This window comes from Nyctereutes procyonoides, unplaced genomic scaffold (assembly GCF_905146905.1).
Source record: "Nyctereutes procyonoides isolate TBG_1078 unplaced genomic scaffold, NYPRO_anot_genome, whole genome shotgun sequence".
NCBI classification, from domain to species: domain Eukaryota; kingdom Metazoa; phylum Chordata; class Mammalia; order Carnivora; family Canidae; genus Nyctereutes; species Nyctereutes procyonoides.
In genome coordinates this window covers 60435038-60462552 of record NW_026575046.1, presented here as the reverse complement: position 1 = coordinate 60462552, position 27515 = coordinate 60435038, and the positions used below count along the sequence as shown (strand labels likewise).

The following is a 27515-nucleotide window of genomic DNA, read 5'->3' as shown; positions in this document are numbered from 1 at the left end:
TACCACAGTGCCAGGCAGTTTGGAGTCGTAAGAACCCTTAACCAGCAGCAACCAACACCGTCCTCATACCCCCAGCCGGCATTAAAGGACAGCATGGCAGATGCAGGCAGAGCTCATTTTGAGTCTGGTGCTCCTCAGTCCCCACTGAAAACCCCTTCCTGTGTTCCACCTCCAAAACCTACATCTATCTCAATAAAGCAGCAGGTAGCTGAATCCCAGTAAGCGTCATACAAAGCCATTATGAATGATACGGATCAGGATTTATCAGCAGGGAGAGATGTGTGAGCAGACAGGTGGGCATAATCTCACTTCTATAAATCTGTACAAAGATGCAAGGCCAATCACACACGGAGAGGTTCCTATGAAGGACCCTTCTATGAAGGCACCTCCAGGTGAGGGGACTTGGGACAATCCTTACTTTCTGATCTCCTAAACGATTTAAATCTCTTATTAACAGCGGCACCTGGGTGGCTCAGTGGTTGGACATCTGCCTTTGGCTTAGTCGTGATCCCGAGGTCCTGGGACCGAGTCCCACATCGGGCTCCCCGAAGGGAGCCTGCTTCTCCCTCTGCCTGTGTCTCTGCCTCTGTGTGTGTGTCTCATGAATAAGTAAATAAAAATCTTTAAAAAAATAAAAATAAAAAAATAAATTTCTTTTAACATGCACAAAAGTTTTCTCAGAATAAGGCTGTGTAGTCAAAGAGTTTATAAAAGCACACTTTGTGATATTACAAGCACCGTGAAATGAGAGAGTGTTCACGTACAAAAAAATGCAAATTATAAAACAAGCATTTAAACATACACACATATACGCTTAGCAAAAGGGGAAGGGCAACTGAGGAGAGGACACGTGACTTTTCTTCTTTCTACTTTCCTCATCTTTCTGGATTCTGCTAATGAGAAGTTACATGATAACGTACTTTAGAATCAGGAGGAAAGCAGGTTGTCTTTCCTTCAGTCGGATCACACATGATAACTACGCCTCTGACCGGACCCGAAGCACCGTTGAGGGCAGGAGCACGGACACTCGCCTCTCCCAGAGCAGGCCCTGTTCTCTGGACGCTGTGGGAAGCTAACTATGGGGACACCTGATGGCAGGTGTCAAGGTCCTTTCTGCTTCTAAGGAACCCGCCTGAGTTGGTGGAAGGTCTCACTCCTCAGTGACCTGAGCTGGGGTGAAGTGACCCAGGACTTGGGGAGCATCACGTGGGTGAGATGTGCCACATGAACTGCATCTGCATCCCCTGCTGTCCTATAGATAGTATAGGAGCAACTTCTATGCTCCAGTTAATATTCGCTGGTTGTCCGGGGAGTTGTTAGGTTGCCTTACAAGTTCAGATGTTTCAGTTCAAATCATTTTCTTAATGCAGAGCCCACCCTGCAGGGTTCCTTTCACGGCTCACAGCGATGAGGGCCCTCGGCATTCTGGATTTGAGTAGACAAGAGTGGCCCTGTTCCTTTTAAGTGATTAAATAAAAAGCAAGCTCCTGTTTAATCAGATCTCCTGAAGACTTACAATCGAGATAGGACCTCTTAACTAGAAATACGATCTGGTCAGTTCTACTCTGAAGAACAACAGAGGTGGGTGAGGTGTGCAGAGCTTGTAGGGGAAGTGAGGGACCCCTTAGAGAAGGCACGTCTGGACTGATTCCAGCCTCAAGCTAACCTGAAATCTCCGCACACTGGCCAACATTTCAAAATGAACGACTAGAAGGCTAAGCCACACTCTTACGCTTCACATACTTTTTTTCTATGCATATTTTATTTCACGATAAACAGCTTGGGAGGGAACAAGTGGTACAGGTGTGTTCTGGAGCCAGAAAGCAAAGAATAAGAATGAGCCCTGATTCTAAGGAAGGCAGCCCAGTCCCCAGGCATGTGACCTAGACCAGTTACTCCAACTCTCTGGCCTCAGTTTCCTTATCTGTAAAAGATAACTGATGACGATGATGATGATGATGACGAAGATGCTCATGGGTCGCTGTGAGGATTTCACAACTTTTCACATGGAAAGTGCTTAATCCAGGGCCAGGGAAACAGCGCATGGTGCCACCACATCTTCACCACCAGGTGATCCCCAGCGTCACTTGCTGCAGCTCAGCCCTCCCGTGGACCTCCCATGGACCTTCTGCAGCAGGAGCCCAGCCTGCTCCTCACCTCGCCGTCTATGGGCACCCCACCTCCTGGCACCATCACCTGCAGGGCGTCCTGGTGAAAGGCTGGGGCAGCACGCCAGAGAATGCCAAGTGACCCCAAGCAGAGCGGTCTCACCCTGGCATTGACTCAGTTGGAATCCTCCCACGCGCCTGCTTCTTCTACCAGCAAGGCCCCTTCCTTCCACCAAGCCCCAGCCTACTGTAGGGATGTGTCGCCCACTGCCGTGCCCATGGTACAGATGCCCAGGCGTGCTCACCTGTCCTTCCTCCGTTCCCCGAGGGCCGCAGGGTTGACAGCAATTCTGGGCAACGTGGAGGCTGAGGTCTGGGACTGGCTACAGGAGGACAGGGTGTCGATGTTTAGGGGTGACTGTGGAGGCGTGCTGCATTCCGAATGCGACAATGAACCTGCCAGGAAAGGTGCAAAGCAACTTGGGCTTTGCGATCTCACATCTCTGTTCCCTTATGGCCCAGGCCAAGACGGAGATGCGATCCAGGCACGTGGCTCCACGCCTCGGCCACAACGTATGGCCTCGAATTCAGATGCTGGGCTCCATGCGGCCTTTCTACCTAGTCTAGCCCCACGTCACCAGGCCTGAGCCTGGGCTCACCCAGCACGCACAGCCTGGCTGAGGTGAGGAAGAGGTTATGCACTGCGCCCAGACGCTGCAGGACGAGGCCAGAGCAAGCCAGCAGGCGAGGACGGGGGTGTGAGTTCTCACCTCTATCGGAGCCCACAACGGACCGAGGGTATCTTGGCGTTGACGGGATTTTAATGCGTTCCGCCTTGAACTGCAAGTTGCTTGAAGACCCTATGGTGCCATAAGGGAACAAAACTTCAGGCCTGGTATAAACACCACTCTCAGTCCCTCACCACGTCAGTGCCTCTTAGGGAAGAGGCAGTCACAACAAGTGCAAAGCAGGCCCTGCCACTTCTCCCCGAGGGGGCCTATGTGTGAAATGGTCAAGAAAAGCAGATGCTCAACACCCAGTTATCTGAGTGAACCGTGCAGGCCTGGACAGAACAGGGTCACACAAATCTCACCCTAGCCCCCAAGTGACAGAGGGGACTGCCTGCCTCCACCCCAAGTGGCTGGAAGCGGCGCCACCTGAGTCTCTTTATCAGGTAACTGCTAGTCTCTGCCTCTGGGCTGCATTCCTCACAAGGGAACAGAAACCCCCAGAATCACTGACAGGCTCAGAGACAGGGAGTGAGGCTTGTGGGCCAAGGAGTTCCCTGGAACAACCGTATGCCTGCTGGGAAAGCCTAAGAGACACAGAGGCTGAAGGAGACGCTCTCTGGGCAGCATGGGGCCACCCTGCCGTGGAAGCAGGGAAGGGCCTGTGTGGGCAGGCCATATGGAGGTGGGGCCATGAGGATGGAGGTGGAGAGGGAAACAAGGCTAGTACCCCGCTATGGTGAGAAGGCTCTAGTAGCACCATTACCGAGGCGGGCGCTGGAGGGCAGAGAGTTGGACCCGTGGGAGGCTCTCATATCTGAGTAGTCGCTGCCAGACCTGTGGCTCAGGTCCAGGCTCAGGCGTCCCTGGTGCTGGACGCTGCAAGAGAACCACATAAGTGAGGTGCTTGGGAGGAAGACCAGGGCTAGAGGCGGCCTGGGCCAAGGCCTCCCGGAGCCCACAGAAGCCACCTGCCGGTAGCTGGGGACAGCAGACTGCCATGCTCAAAGGCAGCATCCAACGAGGGTCCCGCCCACAGAGAAAGGGCTGTGCAGGTAGAGGAGCGGCATATCTACTTCAGCCCTGGACTGGGACTGGCCTCACCAGGAGCAAGGGCTTCCACAAGGGCTTCCACCGGGAAAAACAGGCCCTGAACCCAGGGCCCAGAGAAGTGGAGCCTCTTCTCCAGGATGGGTGGGAGAGGCTGGATGGACAGGGACCTGCACACCTCACTCAGGCCAGCTGCCAACAAGAGTGGAGCGCAGAGCCCAGGCTTCACCCATCTCGGGTGGGTCTACAATCAGACCCAGTGATGCCCTTTTCTCGCTGCGTAATGAGACATCTCTTCCCTACCTAAAGCCTAGACTAACAAAAACCCAACCTCTGCATCATGGCCGTAGGATCTGTGCCCTACAACCTGTGCTCTCCTCCTGACTCACGGCACCTGGGCCAAGCTCCCAACTCTGCCCCAGGAGCCAAGCCCACTGTTCTCAGGGGTCTGGGCTGTGGCTCCCATGCGTGCCTTCCTGGGGACTCCACCTAGGTCCTGTGCAGCTGGCTCTCAGCCTCCCGATCTCGGTAGCATCCCCCTCTTCCCCTCTTCCATGGGCCCTCCCCTCCACCCAGTCCACTCCCCACCCTCTTCCAAGTCGCAACCTAGCTGGTCGCCCTTTGCTGCAGCCTTCAGAGTTACTCAGCACCACCCAGTACCCCTCTGTTCACTCTTCTCATCTGCCTCCCACACTCAGACATAAACATCCCATGAGAAGCAGCTCACTGATTACGTCCTCCACTGTATATCCCCCCTGGAACTACGACAATCCATGCTACATAGTAGGTGCCGAGTTAGAACTTGCAATGACTGAATGAATGAATGACCTTGAGCCAGCCCATTCACCTTTTAAGGTTCAGTCTCCTCATCCACAAACGGAGACAACAGGGCTCACAGGGTTGCTGTGGCCTTTAAATGAGATGAGGTTTACAAAGGTCCCAGTACACTGTCTGGCATGTGAGCACTTAAGCACCAGCTGCCATTACTCTCTCTCTCTCTCTCTCTCTACCTTTATAAGCTCCGTGCTGGTGCATGAAGAGAGCATCCTCAGACTTCACTTTTCCTGGGGCCCCAGTGCGGCTCTAATCAGCCCCTTCTTGGCCTCGCAAGGACACTCTCTGCCTGCAGACCACTTTATGCACCAGTGGCTGTATGTGCACGTGGGCCTGGCCAGCCAGGGTGCAGGGAGGTGTGGGCTGACTTCACATACCTGGGATGCAAACCCTGGGAGCCGACCTCTCTGGGCACAGGCGGGGAGCTGCAGGGGCCGACCCGGTGGCTCCGCACGGTGTAGATGGGGTTCCTTAGGATGGAACTCACAGTGGTGCTCGGGGTCATACTCCGGGGAACGGTGCCTAGAAATGCGCTGGGTAAGAACGATCATCCCACAGCCCCAGGCCTATGCAAGCTAGTGGCTTTCTCCACCTGTACAATGGAGGAACTCACTTTACTGCTTCCTATTTCCCAGGCTGCAGTGGGAAGAAGGTGCTCTGAGAAGCTAAGAAATGTCCCTGATATGAGACTGAACATCCCAGACAGGGCAGCCACTGCTCGTTCTTTGGACCTCTAGGCTGAGGACACACAGAGGCACCTTGAAATGACTGCCTCCGCTCTCCCTGGGACCAGCAGCCCTGCGAGGCCAGCATGAACCCTCCTTGTCACCCAACGACTCACCCACAGATGCCCTGCCAGGGTACAATGGGGGGTTGCTGTGCCGGCTGGAGTGCCCTGGTGAGTACGGGGACCATTCCTGGAGCTCTGGGCAGAGCTCTCCACTGGCCGGGATGCACTTCTGTTCCTGCAGGACCAAAGACAAGAGACAGTGGCTGGAAGTGGAAATGCACAGGTGTCTGCAAGCCTGTGCCCTAAGCACTAGCTCTCCCACTGGGACACGTGACGGGACAGTCAGGGAGGTCACTGCCCATTCATGTTGCCTTACATACCTGGAAGGGAAGAAATTCCTTCAAAACTACTCTGGAAGAAAACCACAGAGAAAGAACCTGTTCTCTCAAGTAAATTATGCACAGGAGGTAGGATGCATGAGGCCATCAGGCACATATATAGAACTGTTCCTCCAAACTTGCATGGCTGTGTGAGGGTCTTTGCCTGCAGAGAGTAGCACGGATTTGTTCTCCAGCTCAGAGCAATTTCTCCCACCTGGAAATGACTACAGCACCCACAGAAACAAGCCAGCCGCCTCCTGCTACCGGCCAACAGAGTCACAGGTGCTATCATGGCTCCCCACATCCTGCCAGGCAGGTCCAGGTCACCTGCTTTTGTTGTACAAGTTCAAATGCTTCTTGATGAGAAAGCAAATCAGACACCACACCCAAGAAAGTGTTCCTGTCTTGGCATCATACGCCCATTGACATGTTTACCCCCCACATCCCTTTCCAATCTCCTGAGGACGGCTCCTTCCTGCCGGCATCCACCAACCAGCCCGCTCCCCTTTCCTTGGGTGGGTGCTCAGGGCTCAGCACCAGGCTGGGGACACCAGCTCAGGACCCCTCCCCACGCTCCCGCCCCCACCCCCAGACGGAGCCCTACCTCCAGGAACTGAGCAGGAATCACTACTGGAGCCAGCTTGGGCCGAAAGCTAGGAGCAGACTTTGGACGACGGCGCTTCTGCCCCAGCTCGTCCATCTTCTGGGAGGTGAGGTCCCCGTCACAGGACTTCTTGGCGGGCAGGTAGGAGGAGTCCCCATCCCCTTCAGGGTAGTAGCTGGAAGCAATACGGACCCTGCCCTTGCGAGGGGGTGAGGTGTGCGTGGGTTCCCCAGGATCCACGTCAGGGGGCAGTGCGCTCGGGGGGCTGGTGGACGGGGAGCTGCCCACCAGAGTGGCCTCGGACTCGGAACTGGTTTCCAGTCTGTGCTGGAACTTAATGGAGTCACTCCTCCTGGGAGGTTTTGGGGGCGTCAGAGGCCCCACCCTCTTGGAGGGCTGGGGGGAGTGAGCAGACCCAGGGCCAGGGAGCAGGTAATCTATTTTGGGGGGAGTCTGAGGACGTTTGAAAGTGTTAGGGTCGAAGATGGACTTCCTTTGCTTTGGCTTCTTATAAACAGAGAGCTTCTCGGGCCCTGCTGTGGAGCCGAGCACCGCCTTGGGCCACGTCCCACCACTGTTGGAGCCCTCGGGGTCGGCCTTATCCAGGGGGGCCTCGGCCGCCCCGCAGGGGCCCACCTCAGTCTCGAAGGGCAGTAGGGGTCGCCGGCTGCGCACATCCAGCAGCCCATAGCCTCGCTCCCCAGAGGCGTCTGAGCGGAAGGAGCTCAGGCTGCGCTCGGAGGCGCTGGGACAGGCCTGGGGGGAGACTGGGAAGGGTCCCCCAGGAAACGGCTTGTGCAGGAAGGAGCTGCTGCCTCCCGGGGGGCCCAGCTCCCGCCTGTCCTCCAGCCTGTCTGCGTAGAAGATGTCCGTCTGCGTGGAGTTATTGTGCTGCAACAAGCTCCGTTTATTCTGAGCCTGGACCTCGGGGCCATGGGCTCGGACACTCAGCATCTTATCAGAGTCCTTGATGTTTTCAAAGATGTTCTGGCCACTCCAGGAGGAGCTCTGAGGGAACACCTACGTGGGGATGGCAGAGAGTGAGAAACAGGGAGGAAGGCCCCGCAGGGGAAGTGAGAGTCAGCAACAGTCCACACACACCCCAAAGACGGCTGGCCCGATGCACATGCACGCGCACACACATGCATGCACGCCTGTCCCTGACCGGCGAGGCTCTCTCATGGCCCTGGCCACCATGAACCACGGGAGAGACTTCGAGCACCATCTGCAGCTGCCTGCACAATGCCCTGCCTACATTTTAATAAAATAGTTAAATAAAAAAGTAAAGGGATGCTCGGGTGGCTCAGCGGTTTTGCATCTGCCTTCAGCTCAGGGCATGATCCTGGGGTCCCGGGATCGAGTTCCACATCAGGGTCCCCACAGGGGAGTCTGCTTCTCCCTCTGCCTGTGTCTTTGCCTCTCTTTCTGTGTCTCTCATGAATGAATAAATAAAACTTTTAAAAAATAAAAAAAGTAAAGATTAAAAAAATATCTTGTAGTACACTCATAGGATTTTAAATCATACAGCAACAAAGAGAAATGAGCTATCAAGCCACAAAATGACAGGAAGAAAGCTTAAATGCATATTACTATGCACAAGGAATGCATAATTCCTTTGAATTGAAAGAAGCCAATTCAAAAAGGCCACATACTGGGTGATCCCAACTGTGACATCCCAGAAAAGGCAGCACTATGGAGACTGTAGAAAGATCAGTGGCTGCAGGGACTTGGGGGAAACGGGGAGGAAAGGTGGAACTCAGAAGATTCTTAGGGCAGTGAAACTAGTCTGTATGATACTATGATGGTGGATACACTTGTCTGAACCATAGGATGTACAACACCAAGAGTGACTCCTCCTGTCAACTATGGACTTCGATACTATTATAGGGGCACCCAGCTGGCTCGGTTGGGGGAGCCCGTGACTCTTGATCTCGGGGGCCCCAGCTGGGTGTAGAGATTACTAAAAAATTAATGAACTTTATAAAAACATATTACATTGATACTAGCTCATTGATTGTAACAAATGAACCCCACCAACGTAAGCTGCTAACAGCAGGGGAAGCAGAGCAGAGGGCCTGGGTGAGAACTCTTGAACTAGCTCACCTTTTCTGTATCTAAAACTGCTCCCAAAAAGTCTGTTAATTTTAAGATCATTAATTTTTAAAAACATCTCTTAATGAAGTGAGTGGGCCTATTTTTCTCAACCTTCTATCATAAATCCTTTCAACTATGTATAAAAGTTGAGAGAAAAGTTCAATAAATGTCCATAAACCCACCATTTAGAGTCAACAATATTTTACCAAATTGTCTGTTCTCTATCCATACTGCAGAGCATTTGGAAGTAACTTAAACATTATGACATCTCACCCCTAACAACCTTACCATGTACTTCCCCTAAATAAGGCCATTTGGCCCTTTAACCCCAATACCATCACTGTACCCAGGAAAAATAACTCTGAGTTCAGATTCAAATGTACACCACTGTCCTCAAAATGTCCTTCATGTCTTATTTTGGTTTTTATTTATTTATTTATTTTTATTTATTTATGATAGTCAGAGAGAGAGAGAGAGAGAGCGAGAGAGAGGCAGAGACACCGGCAGAGGGAGAAGCAGGCTCCATGCCCCGGGAGCCCGATGTTGGATTCGATCCCGGGTCTCCAGGATCACGCCCCGGGCCAAAGGCAGGCGCCAAACCGCTGCACCACCCAGGGATCCCCCTTGTTTTGGTTTTTAAACCAGGATCCAGTCAGGATTCATGCACACCCTGCACGTTATAAATCAATACCTTGTTTTCAAGGACTCCCAGCGATGCCGAGTAGCAGCTCAGGTATACGGAGCTGAGGCCTTGCCTGCCCCACAGCCGATGAGAGCAGAGTCGGTGTTGGGTGGGGGCCCTTACCTTCAGGAGGGAGAGGGTCAGGGAGTCCTGGCAGCTCCGCAGCAGAGATTCACACTCATTCAGAGATTTGTTGTCCAGTGCAATGCCATTGATCTAGGACCAGACAGAGAGCCTGTCAGGCCCACCACTGGGTCAGCGTCTCTGCCAGTCTGTTCTGGACAGTGGGTCTGGTTCTTCTATAGAGTGCCCAAGTCTGGAGCTGGCAAAGGAGAGAAAGCCCTTCCCCAGGAAAGCCTGAGAAATCCAGTTAAGGGGCATCTGAGGCAAAGAAAACACACGGCCTTAAAATCATGCTACGGGCAGGTGCTTGTGGAACTGGGACCAGAACACCAAGCACCCCAGGGGGGCAGCCAGGCTTTGCTGCTGCCCACCATACGAGGTGCTGACTACAGCTCAGAACTGCTTCACGCACAGAGTGGAAGATAAACAAACACATCTGCCCCCCAGGTCTGAAGACTTAAAAATGAGATCATGGTGGGGCGCCTGGGTGGCTCAGTTAGTTAAGCATCTGTCTTCAACTCAGGTCATAATCCCAAGGTCCTGGGGTCAAGTCCCGCATTGGGTTCCTGCCCTGTTTCTCCCTCTCTCCCTTGCTTGTGTTCTCTCTCGCGCGTGCGCTCTCTCTCTCAAATAAATAAAATCTTAAAAAAATAAATAAAAATGAGATCATGGTGTGGAAGGCCTTTGTAAACTGTGAGGTGTCATGTGAGATGAGACGGTATCATCACTGTTCGTGAAGATTCTCATAATCTCTTAGGCCTGAACCTCTGTCCACATTTCTCACTGATACGTTACACTCTTTTAAATAAGCGTATGCATGATAGTGAATGGTTAGACTGGGATGCACCCAGACCACGGAATACTGCGTCAAGAAAATACAGCGTCAAGAAAAACACGCTAACAGGACCCTGAGCACCTGATGGGTCTCATGGCAGCATGCTGGGTGGAACAGCTAATCCCAAAAGGACACATACCATATGATTCAATTTATGGAATGTCCTCGAGATGACAAGATTATACAGATGGAGCAAACTGGCTGCCAAGGGTTAATAAGGAAGAGGGTTGGAGGGCAGAGTTGTGGATATTCCTATAGAGGGGTAACACGGGAAAGACCTTTGTGCCAGTGGAACAGCGCGGTATCTTAATTTTTTTGTTGCTGTTACTTAAAACGTGATAATAAAATGACGTAGAACTACACACACACACACATACACACACACACACACACACACACGGTTCCCATATCAACCACTCAGTTTCGATATTATTTAGTCATGTAAAATGTAACCTTTAGAGGAAACTGCATGAAGGGCACATAGGACCTCCCCGCACTATCTTCACCACTTTATCTATTTTTCAATATTATTTATTTAATGTCGCAACTGAATTATTTCTCTATTTCAAAACCAAAAGTCAAAAAAAAAAAATAGGCAGAGTGATTATTTTGGAGTGATGGATTAATTTGGTAGTTCTTTTCTTTATAACTTTTCCACATCTTTTTAAAGATTCTATCTATTTATTTGAGAGACAGAAAGATCAAGCAGGGGGAGCTGCAGAGGGAGAGGGAGAAGGAGGCTCCCCACTGAGCAGGGAGCCCTATGTGGGGCTCAATCCCAGGACCCTGGGGATCATGACCTGAGCCGAAGGCAAACGCTTAACCTACTGAGACACCCAGGTGCCCCAACTTTTCCACATCTTAAAATTTTTCAAAATGGCCATATTGCTTTCAGATTCTGACATCCCCTCAAATCTGAAAAACATTGGCAAAGATGGGAAGCAATGAGCTCCCTCACACACCACAGGTAGGATCAAAAAGACCATGATTTCTTTGACCACACAGGGAAAGATCATGTCAAATATTAAATGCTGGTGCCCACTGATCCAGCAATCATCCCCCGCACATTCCTGTGGGTCTCTGTGGAGGGATGTAGCAGCGGCCTTACAGCACTGCTTGTAGAAGCAAAGATGACCTGACTGTCCACCAGGGGAACCGGTTAACAGCTTGACTTGCTGCCACGAAGGAATATGCAATTACTGACATGATCCCTGAGGAAGAACCCTCCAGGGCACACTGTGCGACACAAAAGATGAGGTTAGCAGCTGAGTATATTATGATCCCATCTGGGGGAAAACAGAAGGAAGGGAGGAAGGGAGGAAGGAAGGAAGGAAGGAAGGAAAAAGTGGGAGGGACACATGTTTGTCGTGTGTGCTTCTGTACAACTGGGATTTTGTGTGTGTGCTGGGGGAAAGGGTGTGACTTCAACTTTAATGAGTCAGTTAGAAATACTAATTTAGACTCGGTAATCTCACAGCATTTTGGGGGCTTGGTCACCAGGGATGCCATTTGGTGTCCCCAAAAGGGACACATGAAGTTTATGGCAAGACTATCTGCAATGGCGGAAACTGAAGACAATGTGTTACGTGCACAAGGAGGGAAGCTTTCAACTACAGATCACCACGAGGTTGATAAACATAATGAGGCTCACTTTGGAAAGATATCCATGATGTGGAATAGCAGGATGATCCCACTATCTATATCTTAAAAAGCAAACAAAACCCAGGAAGCTTTATCTGTGTATGTTGATTTGTATGAGCACTCATGGTCTGGCTAGAAGCACTTCTTGCAACTGGGGGCAGAGATTTGTTTTCTCCAGGGACAGGATTAAAGGGGAAAAGCGGGGATTACCACTTTACATATTTTTGTATTGAATGAATATTTTATGGCATGTAAGTCTTACTCTGGTGATTAAAAAGTAAATATAAAAATAAATGGATCTAATGTTTAATTACAAAATGTTTAAAAATCACACAAAAAATTAATTAAAAACCACATACAGATATCTTCTTTTTAAAACTGGTATAAATAGGGACACCTAGGTGGCTCAGCTGGTTAAACATCCGACTTTTGGTTTCAGCTCAGGTCGTGATTTCATGGGTCATGAGACTGAGCCCCACGTCAGGCTCCACGCTCAGTGGGGAATCTGCTTGAGACTCTCTCCTGCCCCTCCGCCCATGTGCACACCCTCTCACAAATGCACGTGTGTGCTCTCTCTCTCTCTCATGTAAATCTTAAAAAAAAAATAAAGAAAACCTTGATGTAAATACACATTCGTGTGTGGAATAAAGGCTCTAGAGAAATACATTTCAAGTTGTTCATGAAGGTTATCTGTAGGTGGTAGCAATAAGAGGGATTCTTATTTCCTTCATATTTTCTATTTTCTACTATAAATTAGAAACACACTGTCAGAAAAAAAAATGTTTGTTCACATTAGAGAACAAGGCAAACATAGAAACTCCAATCACTACTTCGTGTTCCACCGCCCAGACGTCCTCTAACCGTCCACGTGGGGCAGACAGCCCCGGGCCTGAGGCTTACCGCCACAATCCTGTCTCCCACGGCGAGGGACCCCTCTTTGGCGGCCGGGCTTCCAGGCACCACAGCGGCAGCATACACTCCATTCTCCAGACTGATGCCACTGTCTGTGAAAACCAGAGGGCAGACACAGGCAGTGCCCAGTTAATCCCTGCCCCGGTCGCATGGCCCTCTGGTTGTCCCACCTCATCTCTGTAAGACGAACTTATGAGGGGCACGTTAGCCGACTGCAACCTGTCAGTCCCAGCACCCAAGCCAGGTTGGCGGACCACCCCAGGGCTCAGTCATGTCTGCTCCAGGGAATCAAACACTTGGAGACCAGCAAGACCCAGGCCCCAGGGGCCCCCTGCCAGGGAGGCACCCATGCTACATTTAAGCAGCGTCGATGCCTCTGAAGCTACACACCTGAAAACGCACATATCCCCTCTGCACAAGGAAGGGGTGCCCTGCTGTGGGAGGCGCCCCGCCCGCGTCTGCGGGCCCACTACCTTTCTGTCCACTCAGGTTGATGTGCAGAGGTGTGATCACCTTCCCGCCCAGAGACTTCCTCCGCCGCACAACCATGTTGATGGCCCCCTCCCCATTGAGGAGGGCTTTGATGGCCTGCTTCTTGTCCTTGTTGATGAGGTCCACGTCGTTGATTCTCAGCAGCCAGTCATTGACCCTGAGGAGCAGCACAGCCAGGTCAGTGCCCACACAGGCCTTGGGGCCAGGGGGGCAGGCCCCATCGCTACAGTTTGGGGAAGGCAAGTGCCAGAAAGCGGGTGCCCCACATACAAGGTCAGACAGGTGACCTCTTCGGGAAGGGTCAAATGGCTACACCCAGACTGCCTGCATGCAAATTCTGGCTTTACCACATACTAGCTGTGTGCCCTACCTCCTCTGGACCTCAGTGTCCTCACCTGTAAAATGAGGCAATTAGCACTACAGTACCTCATAGGATTTTAAAGATTAATGAAATGATTATACACAGTGCTTAAACCAGTACTTAGCAAATAGTACTTTATTATCGTTACTCTTTCACGGAACGAACACGCGATGTCACAACACCCCACGCTCGGGCACATACCGCCTGAGCCCTCTCCTACCTAGAGAGGTGAGGCGTGGTACCGGGGGCCTGTGCAAAGATCAGACTCACGGGCTCCCGTGAATCAGTCTCCTTCCAGAAGGATGTTAGGAGCAGAGCCTGCAGGCCTGAGACTGCCAGTCCCTCCATCAGACCGCAGGGTGTGCTCAGTTAACTGCCACCTGGCTCTCTGGGTCCCTCACAAAGAGTCAGAGGGGCCCCCTCCCTCCAGAGCCTGGGCCTCCTCAACCCTTACCGTAAGCGGCCATCAGCAATGCTTCCTTTGTCCACTTTAGTGACAAATATCCCACAGTCCCCAGGCAAACAAGGCTCATTCACACCTTCTGCCATATCGAACCCAAGTGCTTTCAAGTCAATATCCTCCTGTCAAAAGAACAGCAGCCACACACTTTACAAAGCAGTGATTGGAAATATCCCGCTCTTAAAGCTCAGGCCACTGGCCACCGTGAGGACTGGCCCTTCACCAGGTCGGACAGGGCGCTCAGTCCCCAGGACGAAGCCCGGGGGCAGCTGCCATCTGCCCCTTCCAGCCACTGCAGACACATGTCCCTGCAGCAGGGCTCTACTCTGCCCTCTGCCCTCCACGCGCGGTGCCAGCATCTGCCGCTGGAGAGGCCACAGGGACCAATCTGCCATGAGCCGGCTTGGACAACCACAGCGAAAGGATACGTGTGCTCCGGCAGGAAGGGAAGCCAAAGCTTCAAAACTGACAGCCATGACCCTGGGGAACCCCACAAGGGGGCCCCCGTCTCCCACCCCTGCCCAGAGTCAGCAGAGCAGGCGAGAAAAGGCATGGAGGCAGCTCACCGTCTCCCTTTCGAACTCTACAACTTCTGTTTCCCACTCCATGGAATCTGTGTCGATGGCCGAGTCGTGGGAGCTGTGGGCCATCAGCTGCCGGAACCGGGCCTCCTTTTCCAACTGGGATTCCATCTGCTCCCTAGGAACAGAGAGGGCTATGGCGACGGTCCCCTGGGAGGGGAAGCAGCTCGCCCCAGTCCCAGTTCGGAAGGTCACCACGAAGGCTCAGTGGGGCTCCTTGTGCTCTCATACTTCATGCCAGCTTCCCAGTAAATCTGAAGCAGCATGCCAGAGCTTCTTGGATATAGAGGTTTCCAAAAAAAAGACCCAAGTCTTCCCAAATTTATCCAGAGGCTTAATGCAATTCCTCAGGAAATGCCAGCAAGACTTTTTGTGGATATGGACAAGACTATTCAAAACTGAGTAGGGAAAGAAAGGTAAGGAATTAGAAGAGCTAGAACAATTCTGAAAGTGAAAAACTAGGACGCCTGGATGGCTCAGCGGTTGAGCATCTGCCTTCAGCTCAGGTCGTGACCTTGGGGTCCTGGGATCAAGTCCCACATCGGGCTCCCTGCATGGAGCTTGCTTCTCTCTCTGCCTGTGTCCCTGACTCTCTGTGTCTCTCATGAATAAATAAATACAATCTTAAAAAAAAAAAAAAAGGAAGAAAGAAAGTGAAAAATTAAGTGGGAGGAATGACTCTGCTCGATTTTAAGATGTTTCCTATAGCTACAGAAATCACGACTGTATGGAATTGCCAGGAAGACAGACATAGAGATCACTGGGACAGAATGAAGAATCCAGAAATACCCCACAAAGTATAAGAGGGACCAAAGTACTTCAGTAGACAAAGGACAGCATTCAACCAGCGATGCTGGAGTACCTGCACGCCCGGCAAAAATCTGAGGACACCAGGACTTACATAGAAATCAGCTCAAAACATATCACAGATTGGAATGTAAAAGGTAAAGCTGTAACATGTTTCAGGGGAAAATATCTTTGAGATGTAGCATTAAGGTTAAGGGTTCTTAGAAACTATACAATCCATTAAAAATTAAAAATTAAGAATCAGTAAATGGGACTTGATTAAAAAACTTAAGCTCTCAGAAAGACCCAGTCAGGAGATTGAAAAAAGATCCAGAAACCTGGTACCAACACCTAGCAACTTACACCTGACACCTCTGGTCCTAAAACCCATGCCCCGATGACCTTTCCATCTCATCAATGCTACCCTCTGGGCTCCGGGCACACTCATGACTTCTTCCTGGTTCCTGCTCAAGTGGACATGCTCGCAGGTCCACGCTTCCATCTGGGCTGTGCTCTCACGGGCCAGCTCCAGAACGCTACTTAGCCTCAGGGCAGAGCCCCCAGAGCCTCCTTCCCGGGACATGGCTCCCACCAGCCCTGTGCAGCCTGGAGCTCTGTGTTTTGTTTTGTTTTAAGATTTTATTTATTTATTCACAAGAGACACACACACACAGAGAGAGAGAGAGAGAGAGAGAGAGAGAGAGAGAGGCAGAGACACAGGCGGAGGGAGAAGCAGGCTCCATGCAGGGAGCCCGATGTGGGACTCGATCCCGGGTCTCCAGGATCACACCCCGGGCTGCAGGCGGCGCTAAACCGCTGAGCCACCAGCCACCGGGGCTGCCCAAGCTCTGTGTTTGACGCTGCTGCACTGGCTCATCTCTCAGAACCCCCTGGGGCAGGTGTCCCGCCTCTGCAGACGGGGCCTTCTGGGCAGTAACTCGGCCTCTGCCCCAGCACTGGCTAGAGAGCATTAACAAAGAGGAGGTACAGATTCAGACGTGCTGAACAAACTAATGGAATTCAACTTTCTTAGAAGTTCCAGGCAATTCCAGCTCCATTAAAATGTAAAACTTCCTTCCGCGCTCAAGCCCCCAGGGGCCAGACTTTACCCTAATTTGATTCCATCACTTGCTAGACCCAAGGTGGGTCCCTGGAGAGAGTGTGTCACTTTGCCTCTTAGCCCAAGATTTTCTTTAGAGCACTTGAGCCCAAGAGATTCCGTGTTTTTATCGAGTAACTGAAGCTGGGTGGCTCATGTTAGAGTTACTGATGGGGGAGGGAGGGGAGGCTGTCACTCTGGCTGAAAGGCGCTGCTCCGCTATAGCGAGGCTTGCACCTGCACGCCTTCTCCTCCCCGCCCTCATTACCATCTGCACTGAGAGCCACTGCTTCTCAGGAGAGTCCGCTGCTACCTGCAGGGACAGCTTCGGGCTTCCGCCAATCTCTCTGGTTAACTCTGATCTTTGTAGTTTAAGGCCACTGCTTAGGGTCACCACGTCTCAAGTCACAATCCTGGGTGCAGTGCCGTACTGAGGGGGAGGCTGACACCCCAGGCAGTCTCTTCCGAGCGGGCATCTGAAGCCCACAGGCAGAACGAACTGCCACGTGGTGACGGCTTTCCAAACACTGCGTCACCATGTCAGGGCTTTGTTCACAGAGCTGTCGCCGGAGGGCCTGCCTGTGGCCTGTCTCCTCCTGTGTGCTGGGAGCCCCATGGGCAGAGACCTGGTCCACAGTTTAGTGGCTTCCCCAGCGCCTCCCACAGGCCCAGCCCATCCAGAGCAGCCACTCAGTACATGCTTGCAGAGTTGTGAATGAATGAGGTAGAGAGGGGATGGATGGATGGACAGACGGACGGATAGTACCCATTTGCCCTGTCTCCAAATGGACTGCCTATGAACAGAGACCTTCCTTCCTGCGTGCCTTTGCACACGGTACCTGCCCACCTCCACGTGCTCACCAAAGGGCCCTCGTCTTCTGTGATGGTCTAAGAATTTCTAATGAACTCTCAGCATGGACGCAGCATTCACACCCATTCTACGGATGGATGGAGTGAAGCGGGGTGAAGGGACAGACAGCCAGGTGGCACGCAGGCCGGCCTTGCCCTGGCAGGAGAGGGCCCACCACACTCCCAGACACAAGCTCACGGCGGGCAGGCGCTCTGCCCCCCTCCCCCCGGCGTACTTGAGCTCCTTGAGCTCACGGCTGACATCATTCTTCTGCTTGCGAGTATCGTCCAGGCTGCGCAGAGCTTCGGCCAGCTCGCTCACCGCCCGGTCCCGCTCCCGCCTCAGGTTGTCACAGAGCGTCCTGGTGGGGAAGACAGAGGCCAAGGTCACCGTGAGGGGCGGAGAGCAGAGGACTCACGGCCTGCAGTGGACTGCGGCCCTGGCCCCCAAACACCCCGGTGCCTGCCTGGCCTCCAAATGCACTGAAGGAGTGTTTGGAAGTCCAGAGGTGAGGCCACCCGAGCCAACCCCATCGAGGGACAGAGAAGACACCAAGGGCCAGAAACGAGACATCTCCACAGTTACTAGGCAACGGGTTCTGAACGTCCAGTGCTCACCCCACTGCTTCGCCCTCAGTGTGCCTCGGTGAATGCCCCACCCCCAGCCCCAGCCCGCCTGGCAGGCCTCTGTATCCCAGCACCTACCACATACTTCCTATCTACCCACATGCAGGCCTTTTAGAGCTGTCCCCGACCCCACAACTAGACTGAGCCCCCCTACTTGTATAGAAACCATGCCTCATGCATCTCTGCAGCCCTGAGCTCTGGGCAGGTGCAAAGTGCGGGCCTGAAAACTCCCCACCGAAGGACCACATCAGTCATTCACAGAGAAAGTAGAGACAGCTGACCTGGCAGCAGGGGAGCGTGTGCTCTGGGCCACCTCCAGAACTGTACCCTGCCACTGGATGGCCCCTAAGGACTGGTCCCCATGTCTGCATGGCCCCCAATCCCCTCCACCCTGAACCCTCACCTCCTGACTAGCCTTGGTAGGGAGCAGTCTCTCCTCCCGACCACCACAAGGGATCTTTCTGAAACTCTCAATGACCAAGTCACCACAAGCACCACGACAGCCCCTCATGACTCTACCCCAGCCAAGAATCAAGGCTACCCTGCAGGGTGTCCCTTTCGAGGCCCTCACCGCCTGCCATCAGGAACCCCCATCAGCTGCCTCTCCTGTGACTCCCAAGTCCACGCCTGCCCCAGCTGTGCCCCCGTGCCCTGCATGCCCCCATCACAGCTCTGACTGTGGCCCTGGGATTCACCATATCATGGCCCTCCCCTGCTGCCCTGTCTGACAAAGCTGCCTGTGGTCCCACAGTGCTGGGCGCCCCCGCCCGGGAGACTTGGAGGCTGTTTCTCTCCCAGGGTCTCCTTGTCCGAGGGACCTAAGATCCTGGCACACAGTAGGTGCCCAGAGAATACCAACTGAAAGAACACATTTTTGACATGTCCATTTCATCAGAGGTCCCCCTAAGAAAAAAAACCCGTCTTTGTGCCTCCCCATGGCAGGGGGAGGGTCTCATCCAGACACGGTGCACACGCAGACACGTAGGTTGAAATAAAATGGGAAGCAGAGACATAATGGACACTTCGAACGCTATGAAGCAAGGCTGGGCCATCACCTCAGGTGAGAAGAGAGGAACAGAGGCCACTCTCACCTCACCTGGACACGTGGCAAGTGATTCTGACCCTCCCCACAGACCCAGTGCGTCATGGGGAGACTGGAGCCCGCTCCAGGCCAGGGGTTCCCTGTACCGGATGCTATCCCGCTCTGCCACGATCTTGTCCCGCTCCTGGAAGGCCCAGTCCCGCCGGCACTTGGCCACATCCGCCTCCTGGAGGGCTTCCTTCAGCTCCTGGCACAGAGCCTTGCACTGCTTTCGAAGGAGTTCAGCCTCCTTGTTGGCTCTTCCGGCATCCATTGTCACCGTGTCTTTGATCTGCTGGGGTCAAGGGGTGAGCAGAGGGGTGGTTACTGAGGCTCCTGGCCCAGAAGTGCCCTCTAGCTGGTGCAGGGGCTGAACCCTCAGGAGCTGGATGGAAGGAAACACAGGATCCTAGCCTGAGCCCATCCCAACACACCCCTGCTGCACCTGCACCACACCACCCCCCTCCCCGTGACTACATGTCCCACAGCCACACTCAAGAAACCTAGCGACCGTGGCCCACAGAGCCTGGACCAGAACCCAGCCCCTCCTCAGCCTCCGTCTCAGTGGCCCAGGTGGCCTGCCTCCCCCGGAGGGCTTGTTCCAGGCTCCTCCCTGCCACTGCATGGCTCCTACCTTTGACAACCCACCTTGTCTCTCTACAGAGCTCTCCCGTCAAAACATAACGAGGCAACCCTGAATGCAGTGAAAGGTGCAAATGTCAATCATGATGATTCCCAACCCCCTGTGTCGGCAATACTCATTTTTGTGCTCTGGCATATGGAGTTATAGTTTTAAGATTTTATTTATTTATTTGAGAGAGAGAGAGAGAGCGTGAGAGAGAGCACAGCAGAGGGGAGGGATGGAGGGAAAGGGAGGAGCAGACGCCTCACTGAGCAGGGAGCCCCAAGTGGGGCTCGATCGCAGGACCCTGGGACTATGACCTGAGCCGGAGGCAGACAACTACCCAACTGAGCCACCCAGGTGCCCCAGAGTTATTTTTAAATCTGAAAATACCCCAGTGTTTTCGCTGGAGAAGTCCTGTGTGTCTCAGTTTGTTTAAAAAAGCTGAAATCTGAAGCAGTTGCACCTTGACACCTCCCCAAAGCATTACATGCTCTGCTACCGTTTTGAACCAAAGTCTTGGAAGCACTTGTAGAAAAAGCTCCCTCTGCACCCCAATAATCCTTAGACGACACAGGGGGAAATGACAGAGTGAGTGACTACAGCAGGAGGAATTCCCACCGCAGCTCGAAGGCTTTCAGAAACAAAACACAGGACACAAGAGGGGCAGGTGGCGCTGCATCTGCGCCAGGAATCCCCAACTCTGAGCAGCAGGGCGAGGAAGACAAACAGGCCTCTGCTGAACCACGGCTCGCCGTCCACGCGGAGCTGGACACGCTGCCTCGGCTAAGACACGATCGAAAAGACCTCAAAGGTTCGCCAAGACAGGAGGATGAGACAGAGGAAAACACACAGGGTCAGCTCACAGGCCCCGCTCATCTCTCAAGTACAGAGTCAAGACTAAAGTCTGCACAGAAAGTACACCTTGGCTCACACCTCACATTTTCCGAGATCAATTCCAATAATTTCCGTTTTGATTTTTTCCCACTTTCATGCCGTGGGGAGGATCTGTTTACTTTGCTATTTTTTAAAGACCAATTACTACTGTTAAACACATCAAGGACTTATTATAATAAGGAATAGGTTTAATGATAGCATTTATTTAAAGTTACATTTTACTTGATGTTTTATAATATATTAATATAGTTTTACATTAGAACTGTGTTACTGGGGACGCCTGGGTGGCTCAGGGGTTGAGCATCTGCCTTTGACTCAGGGTGTGACCCTGGGGTCCCAGGATCGAGTCCCACATTGGGCTCCCTGCATGGAGCCTGCTTCTCCCTCTGCCTGTCTGTCTCTCTCTCTCTCTCATGAATAAATAAGTAAAATCTTTAAAAATAAAACAAAACACTGTAGTACATGTGGTTTCACTGCAAGGCCTTTCCACTTTGCCCTGGACAACCATCTCCAGATGAGGACCGGAGGGGAGACACGACAGGCCAGCACTGACCGCTGGGCAGCTCCTACCCTCTCCCCCCGCGGTTAGGTCTCCAAAATGAATTCACTCTTGGAACACTACTTCCATATGAGGAACACGAGAAGTACGAGACCTCGTTGTACCCACAGGGGAGAAGAACGGTGAGGTATCTGAAAGGTCCCTCAGTGTGATCCCGTGCTAACACTGATGAGGATGCTCGGGGCCCAGGAAGTGCCAGGCCCACCCAGGCCCTCTACACTGTGCTTTCTCCCAGCCACTGGTCTTCACCTGCAAGGGCACCACCCGAGACCTCCTTCTGGCCCTGGGTGACCTGGGGCCACAGGCTCGGGACAAGAGGGACTGGTTTTCCCGAGTCACTCACTCAGCGCAGGCACAAAGCCCACAAGCCAGACCCCATGGAGGCACGCGGGGGTGCTGGGAGAGGAAGGTGCTCCTGAGCGACCCGTGGCTCCCACCTGGGCGGGGGCTCATAGCCTCTGAGCTCTCAGAAGGCTGCCCTTCGCCCCGACAGCACCTCCTCCCTCACACGGCTCCACTCTGGCCCTCAGGCCCGAGCTCAGCGCCACTGACTGCACAGGACATCAGAGCTGCAGCTGCCTCAGGGGCGGCAGGAAGGCGAGGACGGGGGGAGCCCCCCCTGAGCGAGCACTCTGGCCTTCCTACGGGCGGATGGGAGCTCGGGCTCTTGTCACCTGGTGGGCCCCGGCTCCCCAGAGGTGGAGACCGGCCGGCCTGGTTCCTGTGCCCAGGGGCCACGACGGTGGCCCGCGACGGAGCTACCATGGACGTGCCCGTGCAGGGGGGGACGCGGGGCGAGGGCACAGCCGGGCCAGGCCAGGACGCAGATGGGCCCCCGAAGCCCTCTTCGCCACAGTGCACTCCAGAGAAGAGGGCAGTGAGAGGGGGGAGAGAGGGGACCACAGGGGAGGGGAGGGGGCAGAGAACAGAGTCTGTGGGAAGAAAGGGCACCACCTCCTCCGCTGAGCGCAGTGAGCAGAGTCCTGCGATCAGGGAGGCAGCGGGCCCCAGGCCGGCCTCCACGGACCCCAGCACCGGTCGGGCCTGGGAGGGAAGGCGCTCCCACCACACCTCAGGGCCAGAGGCCAAGGCCACGACCGGCCTCCTCCGGCAGGTGTGCTCTGTCTGAGCGGCCAAACTCGGCCGCAGGAGCCGAGGGTTCCAGCTCTGGAAGGCGCCGGGTGGGAACGGGGCTTCTCCTCTCCAGCCTGCTGACTCGGAACAGTGCCTAGAAGAGATTCCTGCCTCAGCTGACAGGCACGCTTGACACCCAGCCAATGCCCCCTGCGAAGGCCCGGGAGCCGGGACGCCGAGTGCTGGGGCAGGGGAGTGGGGACGACAGACTGAGGGAAGCCAGTCAACCCCGGAACCAGGGCGCTGCGGTCCGACCCCTCTCGGCGGGTCACACGTTCTCCTGGACGGTTCCCTTTAGCGACTGACTCAAAGTCTGCTTCTTCACCGTTTTGTTTTTCTTATTTAGTAGCAACATTTTCCCCAATAATTCAGATACCAGCAATGTGAAAATGAGGGGATGGTTTCTCTAGGACGATGACCAAGTTCTAGTCCATGACCTTTGCTTATTAAAACCTCCCTCATCGTGCCCTTACAAAGGTTTCATCAAAGCAGGTAGTCCTTTTCGAGGCTTTCGCCTTCGAGGTCTAGAGAAGTCTCACTCCCGTCGTATGAAATCGCTCTTATTTGGCCCACTTTTGCCTATAAAAACAACTTCCTAGGGTTCACACAGGTCCCAACAGGGCAGTAGGATCAGGATGATGGGTGTGATGATCTTAATGATAAAGTAAACAACTACCCTGTGAGGCACTGCTCTCATGTACATTTTGTAGAGGAAGCTGAGGCCCAGAGAGGCCAGAGGACCCATGACTGAGGAGTGCAGCTCCCCCAGGATGAGCCCTTGCCCCTTGCATGCCCACGGCCCCCTGCACCGCCTGGACATCTCTGCATCCCTATCTGCAGAGAGACTCAGAGTCCCGGCCACCCCTCGGGTGCCAGCCCTGCCCGTGCTCCATCTGGAGGGCTCTGGCCACAACAATGTAACGCACGCTGCCCCCACCTACCTGTCTGACCATTAACACCTTGATTTTTGCTCCTCACAGACCAGTCTCGAAGGCTACATCCTGACCTGCAGAGCAGGAGAATGGAGGGGCAGGAGCAGAGGACTCTTTCAGTGGGAAAAAGTCAGCTGTGATCAGTTCAGCAGTTCTAAGCAAAGCCACACACAACAGAATGGGAAGGGAACCTCAAACAGCGAATCCACGAGCTCACACGAGCCCCAGCAGGGCTCACCTGGACTTACGGAGAAACCACGTCAGCAACAAGGTCAAGGTGGCTCAGGCAGGAAAGATGGAGAGAGCCCTTACTGATCACCCAGGAGTCCAGCTCAGTGGCCCGATTCTGGTGCTACTCTAGCCCAGCCCCTGACACTGGAGGCATGTTCCCCAGGGAGCAAGGCCTAAAGCCCCTTGGGCTCAGCCTAGCACAGCTTCCCCTCAGCAGAACTTCAGATCTTTAAGGAGCAGACTCCTCAGATGTTTGGGGGCCAGGAAAGGGGAAAAGGAAAGAAATCTGAGGGGTCTCTTCTGGATTCAGAAGGCCAAAGGTATCAATGGCTTTGGGTACTTGGCCTTGGGATCTTACCAATGGGCAAGTCTTTGAGACATGCAGTGACCGACAACACCAGGCTGACCTATGCGCCCTCGACCACCGGCTGGGGTGTGAGAGCGTCTGTGCACGGAGCACACACGTCTGTGTGTATCACCTGACTTACTTGCACCACTGTAAGCTCCAAGGCCCGGACCACAGCCGGACATCCCTTTGCATGCCCTGCAGCCCAGGCTGGAGCTGGGCCCCAGGTGTGAGCTCAGCAGCCTCCCAGGCGGCATCCCATAACCCAGCCAGCCTGCAGGCCTAACAGGAGAAGCCCTTTGCTCTGACTCAGGAAGAGGCCGCCAGTGCGGGACACGGTGGCCACCCCAGCCCCACTCTCGCGTCGCTTTCCCAGAGGCCGGGAGGCCAGCTGCCCACTGCTCACCTGCCGCAGCGCCTCCATCTCCTCGCTGGCGGCCTTCTTCTCAGACGTGCTGCTCTTGAGCTTGGACTCGGCCAGCTCCACCTCGGTCTGCAGCTTGTCCAGCTCGGAGATGACCTGGTCGCGCTCACTCATGATGAGCTTGTACTCGCTGTATACCGCGTCCCGCTCCTCCTTGTACTTCTCGGACTCTTTGGCCATTTTTGCCTGCATGGTCCTCAGCTCAGTCATCTCCGACTGCAGCAGCTCCATCTCCCACTGCAGGTCCTTGTTTTGGGCTGTGGCCTTGTTCAGCTCATGGTGGATCGCCTCAAACCTGAGGGAGAGAGGCAGCTGGGACACGGGGGCGGGGACCTGCCCGGCAGCTCCGCTGTCCTGGACAGTCAAGCATGAAGTTTCGAGTGAGGTCATCTGCACCGCTCAGAGAGGAAAGTCACCGAGTGCCAGTGACCCCAGACCTGGAATTTTTCTCAGCCTTCCACCAACACCAGAAGTTGATCTGAGGACTTCATGCCCTCGGCTCTACTAGAAATAACAGTGTATTTCTCCCATAGCCAAGTAATACTGTTTTTTAAGAATAAAAAGAAAACAATGCTAGAAACACAGCATATGAGAGGTAAGACTGGCCTTAATGATCATTTAGTCTGACCACCTCATTTCCCAGATACAGACGATAAGGCCTGGTGTGGGTGACTGGTGCAAGACGACAGCTCGGTCCCTCCAGGCCAGGAGGCACCTTCCACCGAGGCAACCCTGCGAGCCAGAACCCACAGCTCTCCAGCAGCACTTCTCAAAGCATGTTCTTTAGAATACCAATTCTTCATGGAACTCCATTAAAAAAAAGTGTGTTCTCTAATGGCTTACATTGGGAAACACTGTCCCGTCCTGGAGCAGCTAGTGCAGGGTACCAGAGTGAAGGCTCTGAGAAGTCCTGCAATGTAGACTCCTGTCTGAGTGTAATTCAGCAATTCCTAATCCTATCTCCAGAGAACACCTTGCATGGGATGCCAATGAATGCTCCAGGGAACTGGTGTTCCATAGGAACACACGTTACGAAATGCTGTTTGAGGGCAGGTGTATATATAGAAAGAGATACATACAGATATACAGAGATACATGTACACACACACACACAGATTATACATTTTTAAAAATGAAATTTTAGAAGAAACAATGCTTAGGGCAATTAATTCTATTTGCTGGGTGGGTGGGTGACACAGAGGGAAGAGGCTTGTGGGGAGACCTAAGAAATAGGATGGTCAGAACACCCAGAGCTATTCGGATGGGAGAAAGGAACACAATTCCCAAGCCACATGGAGTGCCAACAAAATGTTCCCCAAATACCCCAAAAATATTTTTTGAATAAAAAGGCAGGGAAAAAAAAAAGGCAGAGTCACTAGAGCCCCCCTCCCTTTTTTTTTTTTTTTTTTTTTTTTTTACCCCCTGCAAGTGGCTGGGAGCCTGGCTGCCAGCAATAAGCCCATAAAGGAGAGTGGGCCTGCAGCCAAGGAAGCCCGTGTGGCCCTCTGGCCGTTCCCCGCACATGGGGGACGGGCAGGGCGGCTCTCACCTCCGCAGGGAGAGGGCACACTGGTGCTGCAGCTGGATGGCCGTGTCCCTCTGCTGCGTCAGCATCTCCGTCTGCTTCAACAGACGCTGGTTCTCTTCCTCCAGCTGCTCCAGGCGGCTCAGGTCGGAGTTGTGGATGGCGACTTTCTCGCTGTACCTCTTCCGCAGGGCATCGTAGTCCTTCTTGACCACCTCCAGCTTGTCCATGGCCGTGTCATACAGCTTATTGAGAATCTCTGATGACCCGTTGAGCTTCAACACCTGGGGACCAGAGAGTCACACTTACCAAGGGCCTGAGGACAGGAGGTGGGACAGACTCCCACCACTCTCCGTCTGTCTGTCTATCTGTCTGCGAGTAGTACTGGCGACCGAGATTAGGAATCCTAAGGTCTGATTCCACAGGCCCTGCACTCACACTGGTCAATTTCCTCATCCACAAATGTTTCTTAAGTGTGTAGAAAGGAGCCCCTGAAGCAGACCGGGGACTTCTATCCTAAGAAAGGCCTGCTGGCAAGTTGACCCTTGGCTGGCATCCGGAAACCTGATGGGCTCCTTGCTTTCTTCCAGGAGTCCAGAATCCCAGTACATGCAGGGCAGAGGGTGCCTGGGAGGCAGGACCCCAGTAAATTCCTTGGGCAGGCAGTAGGTCACAATTCGTGTGACTCCACAGGGGAAGCCTCCTGGAAATCAGCACCTGATTTCCTCTGGACTTTGCCCCATGTGCCTCTTCCTTTGGTTGATTTTGCTTTGTGTGTTTTCACTGAAATAAATTTTAGCTCTGAGTATGATTACATGTTGAGTTTTGTGAGTCATCCTAGCAAATCACCAAACCTGGGGGAGGTGCTAAAGACCCCTCAACACAGGTATCTAATATATTCTAGGCACTGATGATGCTGGACAGGACACATAAAGACTGTGGCTTGTGGATCTTTATCCTCCTGGGAGGATATAAACACACAGACAGGTAGGTAGAGAGACAGAGAGAGAGAGAGAGTTAAAAATAATAAATAAATAAAATAAGTTCAAAGTATAATAAGGGCTACTGAGAAAAGATAGAGGAGCTAATGCTTAAGGAGGCTTCTCTGAGAAAGTGACTCCTGAGTATAGATGCAAATGAAGAGCAGCAGTTAGAGCACACAGGGGCAAACAAGTGCAAAGGCCCTGAGGCAGGAACCCCCACACACATTCTAGGCACAAAGAGAAGAGAAGGGCAGGGCTCCAGTCAGAGCCCAATGAACAAGAATTGGATTCAAAATGAGGTTGCAGGGATCCCTGGGTGGCGAAGCGGTTTGGCGCCTGCCTTTGGCCCGGGGCGCCATCCTGGGGACCCGGGATGAGTCCCACGTCGGGCTCCCGGTGCATGGAGCCTGCTTCTCCCTCTGCCTGTGTCTCTGCCTCTCTCTCTCTCTGTGTGACTATCATAACTAAATAAAAAAATTTAAAAAAAAAATTTAAAAAAAACAATGAGGTTGCAGACGTGGGCACAGCTTCAAGGCTCATAGCAAACAAAGGCTGTATCCTGAGTAAGACGGGAACCATGGGAGGATTTTAAGTAAAACAGTATCCTACTGCAAATTACAGATACTCAAGTTCATTCAAGGTGCTGGTTTAAAGAATAAAAACCCAGATGAGTTAATCGATTGCCAGGGGCCTGCTGACTTCTGCTAAGCACCTCAGGGGATCTGAGCCCTTGGGTGGGCACTCCACATCACTGAGTTTCCTGAGTTCGGTTTCCTTATTCCTCAAATGATAGGACTCAACCAGA

At 53.2% G+C, this 27515-nt stretch overlaps 1 protein-coding gene across 5 annotated transcripts in view; it reads right to left on the bottom strand.

The window, feature by feature from the left end:
* The window catches only part of DLG5 (discs large MAGUK scaffold protein 5), a 118395-nt gene that overhangs the window by 20022 nt on the left and 70858 nt on the right, over positions 1-27515 (bottom strand). For 3 of the 5 annotated variants that reach the window (XM_055325330.1, XM_055325332.1, XM_055325333.1), the window contains 15 exons: positions 25752-26011; positions 24185-24497; positions 19165-19352; positions 17586-17711; positions 14601-14733; positions 14029-14156; positions 13195-13370; positions 12710-12813; positions 9334-9426; positions 6435-7454; positions 5562-5685; positions 5098-5242; positions 3603-3715; positions 2879-2968; positions 2414-2564 (listed from right to left, as the gene is read on the bottom strand). In XM_055325330.1, the coding sequence (XP_055181305.1) occupies positions 2414-2564; positions 2879-2968; positions 3603-3715; positions 5098-5242; positions 5562-5685; positions 6435-7454; positions 9334-9426; positions 12710-12813; positions 13195-13370; positions 14029-14156; positions 14601-14733; positions 17586-17711; positions 19165-19352; positions 24185-24497; positions 25752-26011 (3164 nt within the window). The remainder of the gene's footprint in view (positions 1-2413; positions 2565-2878; positions 2969-3602; positions 3716-5097; positions 5243-5561; positions 5686-6434; positions 7455-9333; positions 9427-12709; positions 12814-13194; positions 13371-14028; positions 14157-14600; positions 14734-17585; positions 17712-19164; positions 19353-24184; positions 24498-25751; positions 26012-27515) is intronic. The other 2 variants (XM_055325329.1, XM_055325331.1) reach the window with 1 other exon arrangement.